This window comes from Coregonus clupeaformis, unplaced genomic scaffold (assembly GCF_020615455.1).
Source record: "Coregonus clupeaformis isolate EN_2021a unplaced genomic scaffold, ASM2061545v1 scaf1882, whole genome shotgun sequence".
Taxonomy (NCBI): domain Eukaryota; kingdom Metazoa; phylum Chordata; class Actinopteri; order Salmoniformes; family Salmonidae; genus Coregonus; species Coregonus clupeaformis.
The window spans coordinates 30787-45082 of record NW_025535336.1 but is presented as its reverse complement, the minus strand read 5'-3'; the positions used below and the strand labels follow the sequence as shown (position 1 = coordinate 45082).

At 44.8% G+C, this 14296-nt stretch overlaps 1 protein-coding gene across 2 annotated transcripts in view; it reads right to left on the bottom strand.

Moving 5' to 3' along the window:
- lmnb1 (lamin B1) overlaps positions 1 to 14296 on the bottom strand; it is a 28277-nt gene that overhangs the window by 2146 nt on the left and 11835 nt on the right. For both annotated transcript variants that reach the window (XM_041897484.2, XM_041897483.2), the window contains exons 3-11: positions 10337 to 10493; positions 9300 to 9425; positions 5274 to 5444; positions 4586 to 4711; positions 3387 to 3607; positions 2083 to 2311; positions 1109 to 1213; positions 648 to 767; positions 87 to 191 (exon numbers count right to left, since the gene is read on the bottom strand). In XM_041897484.2, the coding sequence (XP_041753418.1) occupies positions 87 to 191; positions 648 to 767; positions 1109 to 1213; positions 2083 to 2311; positions 3387 to 3607; positions 4586 to 4711; positions 5274 to 5444; positions 9300 to 9425; positions 10337 to 10493 (1360 nt within the window). The remainder of the gene's footprint in view (positions 1 to 86; positions 192 to 647; positions 768 to 1108; positions 1214 to 2082; positions 2312 to 3386; positions 3608 to 4585; positions 4712 to 5273; positions 5445 to 9299; positions 9426 to 10336; positions 10494 to 14296) is intronic.

The window sequence follows — 14296 nt, the reverse complement described above, 5'->3', positions numbered from 1 at the left end:
ACTCAATTCTAATCCAAACAAATATTTCATTGCAGAAAATAGCTATGGTTCCCCATAAAGTTTCATGTTATTTACAGTGTATTTACCTGCTGGTGGAAGAGATCTTCCTCGATGACCTCCACTCCCTCATCATCCTCATCCTCCTCTTCCTCCATGGCTGTCTTGTACGAGGTGCTCCTCCTGGCCACCTCCTGGAAACAGGAAGAAACCCAGGTTGTGTTCATTAGGCACCGAACTGAAGAAAACGAGGGACTACCTGAACTTGTCCAGTAAGGAAGTTGTTTTTCGATTTCCGTAAAAAAACATTTTCTACAGTGTGCCCTATTGAACACTGCCCTATTGAATGCAGGTGCGTTACGCCCCATAACAACTGATCCAGGGGACTGAACTAAGGAGAGCTGATTGGACAGCTGCTTTGACAGCAGCAGTAAAAAGGTGGAACAGGGCGCGCCTAATGAAAAAAAATAAATGACTACAGCGGACTAGGGGTTGTTTACAGACGGGGCCAAGGAGAGACAGACATATGGGGCCCACTTTAAAGCGACAACTTAACAATAACTCAGGCCTCCATAAGTCCTTTATAAGACTTGTATAAATGCTTCATAAGAAGCGGTCGTGCTACATAAATTGGATTAAGGGTTCTGTACCTCTCCCTGAGGGTTGAGTAGCAGCACCTGGACGTCCTCCCCTGTGCCCCAGGACGCCTGGCTCTTCCACACCAAGTCTGTGGGGGGGCTGGAGGCCACACCTGCATTGGACGCCCACACCTGGGGGACACACAGAGACAGACAGAGAGACAGACAGAGAGACAGATCAAATATCTGCTTGTTTCACCACAGAGAAATCTAACTCCGCTCTACAGTGGGTAGCATATATGGGACATTTTTTATATTGTCCCATACAATCTGTATTCAAAGTTGGGGTTGGGGGAATTGCAGTGGAACAAAATAAAGAATACAGATTGTATGGGACAATATAAAAAATGTTTTAGAAAAATATAAATATTACATTTGGATCAAATGTAATGAATTGAAGGTTACAGTGAAGCAACATAATACACAGGAAAGCAGGTATTCAGGCCATTAACTAGCAGAAAAGGTAGTCTTACCGTGACTTTCTGGCCTGCCTTCAGGACAAATTTGGGGGTGAACTTGTAGGTGGCAGAGACCTCTCCGATGGTCCTGGTCAGCTCATAGCCCACCATGGCCTGGTTCTGGGGAAGAGGACACGGGAAAACATGAGTTCTCTATAAGTACCCTTTATATACGGTACCACTGACATATTCATCTCTTTTTCAAGGGAGCACTGGCCACGTGTGTGTTCCTCTCCAAAACGTGTTTGATTAACTCTGGGTGTATAGTTTAAGTGATAATGCCACAGGTTGTGGTTTAAGCTGTGGTATTCAAAGTTGGGGTTGGGGGAATTGCAGTGGAACAAAATAAAGAATACAGATTGTATGGGACAATATAAAAAATGTTTTAGAAAAATATAAATATTACATTTTTATCAAATGTAATGAATTGAAGGTTATTTGTTGGTCTAAAAATCTAAACATACATATTTTAAGGTTGTGACATTAGATTTGGGGCGGGAGGATGGGGTCACCAGAAATTTGGGTGAAAATTAATTGGGTCCCCACTGGTTTATAGGATATTGTCACAGCTAGAGGGGGTTGTTAGGCCTCAGATGCAGTTGAGCACCTTGTCATGTCTGCACCACACATGCTCAAAACTATGGCTCTGTTCCAGACGGTCTGCAAAGCAGTCACGCACCATCTCACATCTGGATAAGAGTTTCAAATGTCAGTGACTGCATCGACAGGATATCAAACGACCAAATGCTTTGCAAACGATCTGGAACACAGCCTCCATCATTACCGGTGAAATTCTGCTTTCAAACAAAAGCAACGAGTGTCTGAGCGCACACTGAGGTTTGAGAACACACACACATTCAAATGTATGCGAGAACATTCGATAACAGTGTGTGTGTGTGTGTGTGCCAGTGTTTGTGTATGGGTGTGTGTATGTAGTGTGTGTGTGTGTATGTGTATAGCGTGTGTCCCACTCATCTGCCACCCCTCACCTCATCGGCGGTGTTGTGCAGGCGGATGAACTTCCCATCAGTGTCGAGCTCGTCAATACACACAGGGCCGGTGGTGGAGGCGGAGTGGGCGATCGAGACAGAGCTGCTGGCCTCCTGCTCTTCCACATCCACACGCTTCCTCTTGCCCCGGGTGGTACGCACGCTGCGGGAGCTGGACTGGGCACGGGAGACGGTGACACGGGACGACGGGCTGGGGGACAGCTTCAGTCTAGTGAAGGGAGAGGGATAGAGTGAGAGAGAGAGAATGGGTATGAGAGATACATTAAACTAACACCATGATATTCTCTGTAACACCTAGACAACGTGTCAGCTTATGACGAGTGATAGACAAACTAGGAAGTTAGCATTTCTCCTGCATGAAGAATCTACATAGATGTGTATGCATGTGTTCCAACTGGAAGACTACCTACACAACCTTTAAACAACACCACATCAGCCTGGAACATGGCCCAGAAGAGGACAGACTCAACATCACATCAGCCTGGGACATTGGCCCAGAACAGGACAGACTCAACATCACATCAGCCTGGGACATTGGCCCAGAAGAGGACAGACTCAACATCACATCAGCCTGGGACACGGTCCAGAACAGGACAGACTCAACATCACATCAGCCTGGGACACGGTCCAGAACAGGACAGACTCAACATCACATCAGCCTGGGACACGGTCCAGAACAGGACAGACTCAACATCACATCAGCCTGGGACACGGTCCAGAACAGGACAGACTCAACATCACATCAGCCTGGGACACGGTCCAGAACAGGACAGAGAGGGGAGCCAAACACTCCAAAGAGAAGATGACTGATGTTTAGGTCTGAATGATGTGTTGGTCTTTTCCCCCACTTCTCTCTGTATGTGTTCACCTTGCCCTCTAGTACATTCTCTCTGTATGTGCTCACCTTGCCCTCTAGTACATTCTCTCTGTATGTGCTCACCTTGCCCTCTAGTACATTCTCTCTGTATGTGCTCACCTTGCCCTCTAGTACATTCTCTCTGTTTGTGCTCACCTTGCCCTCTAGTACATTCTCTCTGTATGTGCTCACCTTGCCCTCCAGTACATTCTCTCTGTATGTGCTCACCTTGCCCTCCAGTACATTCTCTCTGTATGTGTTCACCTCTAGTACATCTGCATTCGTGCAGAACTTTGTGTGTGCATGTAGTTGCAAGTGTGACTGTTGCATGAGTCATGATAAGTGCATGTATGAGTCACTCCTCCTCTCCCTCCAGTAGTTTCCTGTAGGCATTGATCTCTGTATAGGCGTGTCTCTTCACCCTCACCTCTCCTCCTCTCCCTCCAGTAGTTTCCTGTAGGCATTGATCTCCATGTCCAAGGCCAGTTTGACATCCAGCAGCTGCTCGTACTCATCCAGCTGCAGCTGCATCTTGGCCCTGATCTCTGCGATCTCCCGCTCCTTCTCCCCCAGCATCCTGCGGCTGGTGTCCCTCTCCTGGGCCAGGGCTGACTCCAGCTCCTGGATCCGGTCCTGCCATCCACGGGTCTGGAGGAGAGATATTTTACAGGTTAGGGTTGTGTTCAGTGGGACACAGTAGATTCTCCCTACTGAACAGGACCCAGGTTTCATGCTGAAAAGTGGAGCTATGCCCATTTCCCTTCCAGTCTAACTCCTTCCAACTAGCAGCGTTCTTCAATCCCAGGCCTGGTGGCCCGCAGTGTTCTTCAATCCCTGGCCTGGGGGCCCACAGTGTTCTTCAATCCCTGGCCTGGGGGCCCACAGTGTTCTTCAATCCCTGGCCTGGTGGCCCGCAGTGTTCTTCAATCCCTGGCCTGGGGGCCCACAGTGTTCTTCAATCCCAGGCCTGGGGGCCCACAGTGTTCTTCAATCCCTGGCCTGGGGGCCCACAGTGTTCTTCAATCCCTGGCCTGGGGGGCCACAATGTTCTTCAATCCCAGGCTTGGGGGCCCACAGTGTTCTTCAATCCCAGGCCTGGGGGCCCACAGTGTTCTTCAATCCCAGGCCTGGGGGCCCACAGTGTTCTTCAATCCCAGGCCTGGGGGCCCACAGTGTGAACAACTTTTGTTCTAGTACTAACACACCTGATTCAGCTAATAGGCGACTTATCAAGCCTTTCAGCATGCGTGAAAAAAATGCATTCAACCCTATTGGTTTTCAACACGTTGGGGGGAATGCATAGGTGAACGCAATCGGTTGCCTGAATTGACAATACAATAGACTGAGCACGTGTTGTATGCACTTGTATGTAACATTATTATTCCTGTATAACATTATTCCTGTGTAACATTATTCCTGTATCCTCCATATCATCTCTTACGCTGGCTAGCTTAAGTATCAGGCTCTGGTCTAAATGTGTAGCCTAAACACTCAAGTCTTTAAAAAGCAACTCGATGGCATCGTAGCCATTGTCATTAGATTGTCCCCAGTAGGTGTACCATTATTACTAGTCACCTCAATCGTGTAAAAAGGCCTTTACAATACATTTGATCGATGACGTCTCACCTCTTTCTGCATGCTGGCCAGCTGGGACGCTAGGCTCTCCACACGCAGGGACGACTCCCGGAGTTCCTCGCGGGCCATGCTGGCCGACGAGCTGTTCATCTCCGACGACAGGCGCACGTTCTCCAGCTGCACCAGGGTACACAGGAGGACAGAACAGAGTTAAAATGGTTTATGTTGGTAGAAACAATGTCTATTTCACACATACGGAAGGATGGCTCGAGCAACGCCTCACAAAGAGGAAGTGAATGTCACAGAGAGGGCTTCCTGACCAGCCAGGGAGGAAGTGCAATACGAGAGATGGGTATTTTAGATTTAATGTGTAACGCTACGCTAGTTGATGTGACTTTTTTGGTATCCAATAACTAGTACGTTTTCGACACAGATTTACATGCAATGTTCCCAATAGGTCACCCCAGCATGGCGAGACCCACTGGAATGAGGTTTACTTTATGATCAATTCCACAGCCAGTCAGGAACTGAATCTCCTAAAAGCCTTGGTATATGACCAAACAATAATGGGACATCCACCGTCTGCATCAAGGAGGATCTGGGATGGTGTGTTTCTGCCTCGCACCTTGGCAGGTGTGTATATGTGTATGCATATCACACCTTTGCCACAAGTTAACAGGTGTGTGTGTGTGTGTGTGTGTGTGTGTGTGTGTGTGTGTGTGTTTGTTTTCCGTCTCACCTTGGCCACGTAAGTGTTCTCCATCTCGTCCTTGTACAGTTTGACCTGCTCATCATGCTGCCCTCTCATCTCAGTCAGGGCCTGGGCCAGTTTGAACTCATACTCCACGGCCCGGCCAGAGTCCACCTCCACCAGACGCGTTTCGTGTCTCCTCCGTGTCTCCTTGATCTCCTACAAAACAGACGGGGGGGGTTAGAGGTCAATGTAGCGACGTGTTGTTTTAATGTCATATTTTGCACAAAGTTAAAACATCCATTTACTGTCTGTCTATAATGCTGAACTGTTATGCACTACTGAGTTCCTCCAAGCTCTCTCTCCAAGAGAAAGGGTCATAGTGGCCCTTCACACCTAGGGGTGATACCATGTGACCTCACTCTCTTAGCCTCTCTGGTCCTTGTCCTCTCTGCCCTGCTCTGGGCGCCACCATTTCTCAGAAGTTAAGGAAAGCGCCTTTTTGATACAGTCCCCTGTAGCTCAGTTGGTAGAGCATGGCGCTTGCAACGCCAGGGTTGTGGGTTCGTTTCCCACGGGGGGCCAGTATGAAAATGTATGCATTCACTAACTGTAAGTCGCTCTGGATAAGAGCGTCTGCTAAATGACTAAAATGTAAAATGTAAATGTTTGGGAATTGGGACAGAAGAGCCCATATACTAAACAATCGCAGATGAAGACATAAGACTTTAAAAAGAGCGAGTACGAGCGTGGAGGGACTGTAAGAAATACTTGGGCATCTCCTCCCAAATATGTTCTCACTCGCCTATAGTAGGCAACCCAGACTTGCCAAAAGCCCTGAGAGATGCCAACTTTAATCTTTGGCATACTCTAGGAATCAGGACCTTTTCAGACCTATTTCATCAGAAGACCACTACACTGAAATCCTTTCAAGAGCTCTGCAATGAATTCAATGTGCCAAGATCCCATTTTTTTTAAATATCTACAAATTAGACATGTCATCTCCTCATTTACTTCCAAGAGGAGGTTTAGAACTCAGTTGAATGAAGTTGAAACCCTTCTTGTCACAGCACAATCCATGAAAGGCAAAATATCCTATATCTATAGACTCCTTTCTGAGAAAGGAGGATCCTCCTTTACTCCTTTGAAAATAATATGGGAAAAGGACCTTGGTCTGACTATCAGTGACGAGTTATGGGCGGAGGTTTGCGACAGGGTATACTGCTCCTCTACTAATGTAAAAATGAAAGAATCTAATTACAAATTCTTGTACAAATTTTATTACACTCCCCTGAGACTCCATAAAATGAAAACAGACATTTCTCCTAATTGTAACAGATGTACCTCTGAAAGTGGAACCTATATGCATGTATTTTGGAGCTGCAGAGAGATTGCCAGATTTTGGCAATCTATACATACTGCTGCACAGAAAATACTAGATGTACAGTTTGATATGACCCCGTGTCTCTATCTTCTTAATGCCCAGCAGGACTTTGTTCTTGATCCTGACAGAGAAAATTTGCTCATGACCATTACATACTTTGCTAAGAAATGTATTCTTCTATTGTGGGCCTCTAATACTTCTCCTACATTTAAAATGTGGATTGACCAGATTGTTGACTTTCTCCCCCTTGAAAAGCTCACTTATGACCTCCACAAGAGACAGCCCAAGTTTGATAGACTCTGGTCTCCACTACTCAACTATATTTCAAATTGGACAGAGTGAATGGGGGAATCAGGGAGATGGGCGGATGCGTGTTGTGTAAGGTGCTGTAAAACCTAAAAACTAATTATTGGCTCGTCATCTCAGCTAAGGCTGGAAATAGCTAATAAGAACCTTGATAGTGCTGCTGCAAGTTCTATAATTTATATTTTGTTATAATTATTATTTGTGTGTGTATGTATGTATGTATGTATGTATGTATGTATGTATGTATGTATGTATGTATATATATATATATATATATATATACACACATATATATACACATATATATATATATTTTTTTTTATTATTATTATTATTATTATTTTATTTTTTTATTCACATCTGTGAATGTGGAATGTGTTTGGTTGGTTGATTGATTGAAAACTTAATAAAACTTTAAATTGAAAAAAAAAAAAAGAGCGAGTGTAGCCTGAACGTTACCTTTTAAGCTCACCTTCAACAAAAGGAGAAGACACTTTAGAGCTCAGGGCAACAAGGAACGAGCCAACTCAGAGGAAGCCAACAGGGCAACAAGGAACGAGCCAACTCAGAGGAAGCCAACAGGGCAACAAGGAACGAGCCAACTCGGAGGAAGCCAACAGGGCAACAAGGAACGAGCCAACTCCGGAGGAAGCCAACAGGGCAACAAGGAACGAGCCAACTCGGAGGGAAGCCAACAGGGCAACAAGGAACGAGCCAACTCGGAGGAAGCCAACAGGGCAACAAGGAACGAGCCAACTCAGAGGAAGCCAACAGGGCAACAAGGAACGAGCCAACTCGGAGGAAGCCAACAGGGCAACAAGGAACGAGCCAACTCGGAGGAAGCCAACAGGGCAACAAGGAACGAGCCAACTCGGAGGAAGCCAACAGGGCAACAAGGAACGAGCCAACTCGGAGGAAGCCAACAGGGCAACAAGGAACGAGCCAACTCAGAGGAAGCCAACAGGGCAACAAGGAACGAGCCAACAGGGCAACAAGGAACGAGCCAACTCAGAAGAGGAAAAGATCAACAAGAAAGGACACAGCCAGCAGCAACAAGCTCAAGGAATCAACTCAGGACCAGAGAACACACGGACATCTCGTCTCCTTCATTCTCTACCATGAGGCCTAGCCAAGGATCAAAGGCTTTGATCTCAGATTGAGTATAAATAACATTTAATGTTCAGGATCTCTAGGTCTTTTCAATTCTATTTCCTACCTTTTCACGATCATTCTAATTTTGACATTTTAGCAGACACTCTTATCCAGAGCGACTTACAGTTAGTGAGTGCATACATTTTTCATACTGGATTATGTTTGTAAATATTTAGATTAGTGTTACTAAATGATGATTCTATAAAAGAGCTTGTGTTCGTCTTGTTATTCTGGGAAAGAACTCCAATTAATTCTCAAAAAATTCATACCTTCAGATTAATAAATGTATTACCATTATTCTAATTTTAGTCTTAAAGTTATTATAAATAACTCAAATCAGGTCTTCTTAGAACACCAATTTTGTCGAAGAAAGGACTTGTGCCCCGTTAATAACGTCATAGTAATAAGTGTAACACTACCCTACATCAACTTGGTGCCTCCTCAAAAGTTCAGTCAGTGTTGGACAAAGAACAACAGAAGACGAGCTGGTTCAAGGCAGAGCCATGTATTCAGAGAGTAGGGCCAATGAGGTTTCTGCATTATGATGCATTTACATGACACTTATAAACATTCTATGGCAGCCATGTTAGCTCTCCATTAACATTACATGGGGAATATAACATTTTTCAAAAAAAGATTATAGAATTAGAACCATATTCTAAAAGTTGCAGTCCCAACTCTAAATCCACGGCTCTGGTTCAAGGTGAGGCACGCACATTCAAGGAAACGTGTTTGACCATATGGCACTCTAAAGGGTGTGCTTAGCAAAAGAATGCTAAAGGCATGTTGAGAATGACGGCATGTGAGGGGTGGCTTGTTTTACCATAACATTATGTCATACTCAACAACGCATACTCAATTGTTACGTCCAGAGGACACCGAGCCAAGTCTGATCAGTGCAATTGTTTGATATTGTGATTTGTTTTACTTGTCCATTCGGACAGGCGTTAATGTCAAGCCCTGTATAGTATACCTGTATACCTGGTTCACATGAGATACACCACCTTTCCCTTTACAGTTACCCAGGTTAAGCAGTCTTTATAATTAAAAAACTGTCCACATTTCATCAACCTGATGTGGTGTATACTGTGAGTTTTGCATTTGCTGCACCAAACATCCCCACTAAAAAAAAGACACAGCTGTGCTATAACCAATGGTGTATATAAAACAGGTATCTGAATGTGAACATGTATATAGTTATAACTAATGGAGGTGTTGGACAGTTGTCTGACCTCCTCAAACATGTTCTTGCGGAACTCCAGCTCCTCGGACAGACTCTGGTAGCGATTCTCCAGGTCGATGCGCAGCAGAGTCTCCTCTCCCAGCTGCTTCTTGGCGGAGATCAGGCCAGTCTCCAACTGTAGGAGAACAACAAGATACGTGAGTGAGTTCTCCTTCTAATCTACTGGAAGTTTTTCCATGTGTTTTGAAGTCGTTCTGGACTGAGAAAACACGATGACGGCCAGTAAAATTGTCAATAAAAAAGATTAACAATAAAAAGGTGCGATGTTTAAAATGTTGCAGATAGAAAAGGAATGGCAAAGAGGATCTCTTATTCTGAAATCAGATATACTGAATAAGGCTTGGGAAAGAACAAGACTGGGTAGGTGTGTGCAGGAGCAATAGGAGGACAGGATCATTGCTGGAATGGATTGAACGGGATGGAGTAAAACGTAGTTTCCATATGCTTGATGTGTTTGACTCCGTTCCATAGATTCCATTCCAGCCATTACAATGAGCCCGTCCTCCTATAGCCTCTTTTCACAATGTAATTGAGATAGTGATGGGTTATATTGCCCCCTTCTGGCTAGTGATGCAAAAGCTCCTCAGATAAGGTCTACATCCAAATGTCTATCTAAATGTGCTCAGCAGCTGTGAGATCTATTTCAACTAGTCTTCCAGGTGCATTTTTATTACAAGTTAAATAGTGTTGTTTCTATCTCCAATATATTCATGATAGTTGGCTTCGTCAACAGTTAGTTTCACTCAAGCAGCAATTGAACTAGTCAATGTCATCATTTTGAAAACAAACTCTATAAAGATAACGTTGAATTTAAGCATGCAATTTCAGTGCAGCTAGTCATCAATAGGCTAGGTGACCAACAGTTGCCATGACAAAATCACAATCTTGACAAATGAGGAAAAAAAGTTCGACAACGTTAACAATAACTTTCCCTGATCCGTACTGCAGTCACACACTGTAGCACTTGGAGGAAAGCCTGTTACAAATGAAATGCATTGTTATCATCATTGTTATCTGATCATTTACCTCCTGGACGGTTCCCTGCAGGTCAGCCAGGCTAGCCTCCAGGGCCCTCTTCTCTGACAGAGTGGTGGCCAACACCGCCTCCTTTGAGTTCAGCTGGGTCTCCATGTCCCTGAGCCGGGCCTGGGCGCCAGCCGCATCAGACTCTTTCTTGGCAAAGCTGCAGGCAGAGGTTGAGGAGGCATAGCAGCATTTAGTACGGCCCAGCCATGGCATGGTGGTAGTGTGTGTGTATTAAACGCCCATTGGGGATTTCACTGACTGAAGTCCCCAATGTTTGTATAGGAGTGGCATTTGTCATAAGGTGCCTTTGAGTAAACGCACGTGAAACATATCAGCAACGTCAGGAAACGTTGCATACCGTAGCAATGTCTTGTAGAGTTGGTTAGACAGGATGGCGAGAGTTGTGATGTCAGCAGATCAGAGAGGATCACCATTTCTCTTGGTATTCAAATACAAAAGACCTGTTGTCTTCAATTGAAATAGCATTCACAGTAGGGTTGCAAAGTCCATGGGATCTAAAGATTGCTTACTGGTAATCCATAAAGTCACAGTGAATAGGTCATTTGGGTGAACTAACCATTTAAAGTAGCCTGGTTAAAGCAGACTGAATGGTAATAATGAGCATAGATTTTAAAATCGGGTTTAACCAGGCTACATTTAAAAACAAACTGTCAAACGTAAACAGCATCTAATAACGTATTGCATAAACTATCCTGTGATTTCACTGAAAGGAAACCTGGCCATTTCTCGTGCCATAATCAAACCGCAACAGACGGCCATATTTGGTTTGAGTTGAATATCAAACTCCACATTCAATCGGGAGTTCCTGTGCACACAACAGCCAGCTCTGTGAGGAGCAGATGGGGAGAAAGGATATGAGGTTCTTCTACTGGCTATTTGTTGAGGCTCATCCAGCCCCCTCTATATGAAGGCACCAGATGAGATGAACATAGCAGTTCTTCTCTGGGGTGTGCCCTACATATACAATACTGCTGAGTTCACGCTGTGTACCGACTAGGGTTGAATGGCGGGAACCCGGTTACCGAGATTTACCGCCCAAAACCACTCACTTTTCCTGGGATAAATAACTGTGAGAAACAGGAAAATTATAATAAATGATTTATATGAACAGCATGGTGTGAAATGGAACTTAAATTATATGCGATTTCTAAATCTGGCTTCTCTATGGCCTTCTCTCTGCATGATGAATCATCAACGCTCATGGTGGGGACAGACAGCCCATCTCAGTATGGAGAGCAGTTCACAGTACATGTAGACCTAACATCTCATCAAGGTAACTTTCTTGTGACAGGTAGGCCTGCATTTACTGCAGCATAGTCTATGCTACAGTAATATGAAGACAGAATGCGCGTCTAATTTACCCATCTCCAACTGTCTTTCGGGGTCACATTTTTATTTATTTATTGTAAAGATTTTTTATATTGCAGCTGCAGAGTTTTAAAACAGCCTATCACTTGCTTTAAAATCAGTGCACGCGCGAGAACTCTCGCATTCTCTCTCCAACGCCATTCAAATTGCATCCAAAATAGATCATCCTGTCCTAGATTGATATATAGCCCTATATATTAGATGTCCTAGCCTACATATTTCAGTTAATAAATTCAATGCAGTATTAGCCTTATATTCTGCTAATGAATGATGGGTTACACATAACAAGCATCTAACTTATAGCCTCTGTCTGTCTATTGCGCAATACGCCCAAACCTGTGCTCCACTGGCCTCTCTCCTTAAAAAACGCTCCTTAGCTCTTGGGAGTCCCATGCAGGAAAAGCTAGACTAGAACAGCTTGCTGGTATTTATTTTTTTAGCATTTCTTATACCAATAGACTATTCGAAGAGGGACGCAAGCTCTTATTTGCTTAATGTTAAATACAGCAGCCAACAGAACTCACAGGTAGTTTGAAAGAAGAGCGAACACGCGATGGCGGTAGGCTATAGCAGTTATTTATTCAGACCCATGACAATTCAATCTTCGTGAAGAGAAGTGAAAGCCTTCTGCATGTAATTCTAGTCCTATATTATTCAAGGATGTCATTAGAATGATGAAGAGAAGGACAACGAAACGTATTTCATTTAACTTCTGAAAGCGAGGAAGGAATGAAGCAACAAGACAGAAAGAGGTAGGCTAATAACATTAGGGTGGAGGAGATCTTCATGGGCTATACTCAGCCTTGTCTCAGGGTAGTAAATTGGTGGTCTGTTGATATCCCTCTAGTGGTGTGGGGGCTGTGCTTTGGCAAAGTGGGTGGGGTTATATCCTGCCTGGTTGGCCCTGTCCGGGGGTATCGTCGGAAGGGGCAACAGTGTCCCCCACCCCACCCGTCTCCAGTATCTATGCTGCAATAGTCTATATGCCAGGGGGCTAGGGTCAGTCTTAAATCTGGTGTAATTATCCTGTCTTATCTGGTGTCCTGTGTGAATTTAAGTATGCTCCCTCTAATTCGCTCTCCCCCCCTCTCCTCAGCCCTAGGACCATGCCTCAGGACTACCTGGCCTGATGACTCCTGGTCATGCTGCTGCTCCAGTTTCAACTGTTCTGCCTGCGGCTAGAGAACCCTGACCTGTTCACCGGACGTGCTACCTTGTCCCAGACCTGCTGTTTGACTCTCTCGTTCTACTGCACCTGCTGTCTCGACCTCTGAATGCTCGGCTATGAAAAGCCAACTGACATTTACTCCTGAGGTACTGACCTGTTGCACCCTCTACAACCACTGTGATTATTATTTGACCCTGCTGGTCATCTATGAACGTATGAACATCTTGAAGAACAATCTGGCCTTAAATGGCCATGTCCTCTTTTCATCTCCACCCAGCACAGCCAGAAGAGGACTGGCCACCCCTCAGAGCCTGGTTCTTATCTAAGTTTCTTCCTAGGTTCCTGCCTTTCTAGGGAGTTTTTCCTAGCCACCGTGCTTGTGCTGCACCAGAATCGCATGTTCTCTCCCTGCTTTATCATGGTTTGAACAATGTGCGTAATTCCAGTCCATATAATACAATACAGTTCACAATCAAAAAGATTATCCTACTGGAGCTAGTTTCATTTACCCAAGAGAGCATATAGCTAGCTACATCTATGTTATGTTTAACTGTCGTGCGCAACGTGCATTAGTCTATATCATATATGTATTGGATAACGTCACAATCATTTGGGCTTGTGCTCAAAATGTCTAATGTAGGGCTCATAAAATGTATGGCTCATCAGGCTCAGGTAGCATCAACCTTGAATTTTCAAACAAAGCTCTAACCAAATCCAGACATAGGCCTATTTATTAAAAAGTATGTGGACACCTGCTCGAACATCTCATTCCAAAATCATGGGTATTAATATGGAGTTGGTCCCCCCCTTTGCTGCTATAAACAGCCTCCACTCTTCTGGGAAGGCTTTCCACTAGATGTTGGAACTTTGCTGCGGGGACTTGTTTCCATTCAGCCACAAGAGCATTATTGAGGTTGGGCACTGATGTTGGGCGATTAGGCCTGGCTTGCAGTCGGCATCCCAAATATGTTCCATGGGGTTGAGGTCAGTGCTTTGTGCAGGGCAGTCAAGTTCTTCCACACCGATCTCGACAAACCATTTCTGTATGGACCTCAATTTGTGCATGGGGGCATTGTCATGCTGAAACAGGAAAGGGCCTTCCCCAAACTGTTGCCACAAAGTTGGAAGCACAGAATCATCTAGAATATCATTGTATGCTGTAGTGTTAAGCTTTCCCTTCACTGGAACTAAATGGCCTAGCCCGAACCATGAAAAACAGCCCCAGACCATTATTTTTCTTCCAAACTTTACAGTTGGCACTATGCAGTCGGGCAGGTAGCATTCTCCTGGCATCCGCCAAACCCAGGTTCATCCGTCGGACTGCCAGAAGGTGAAGCATGATTCAACACTCCAGAGTCCAATGGCAGCAAGCTTTACACAACTCCAACCGATGCTTGGCATTG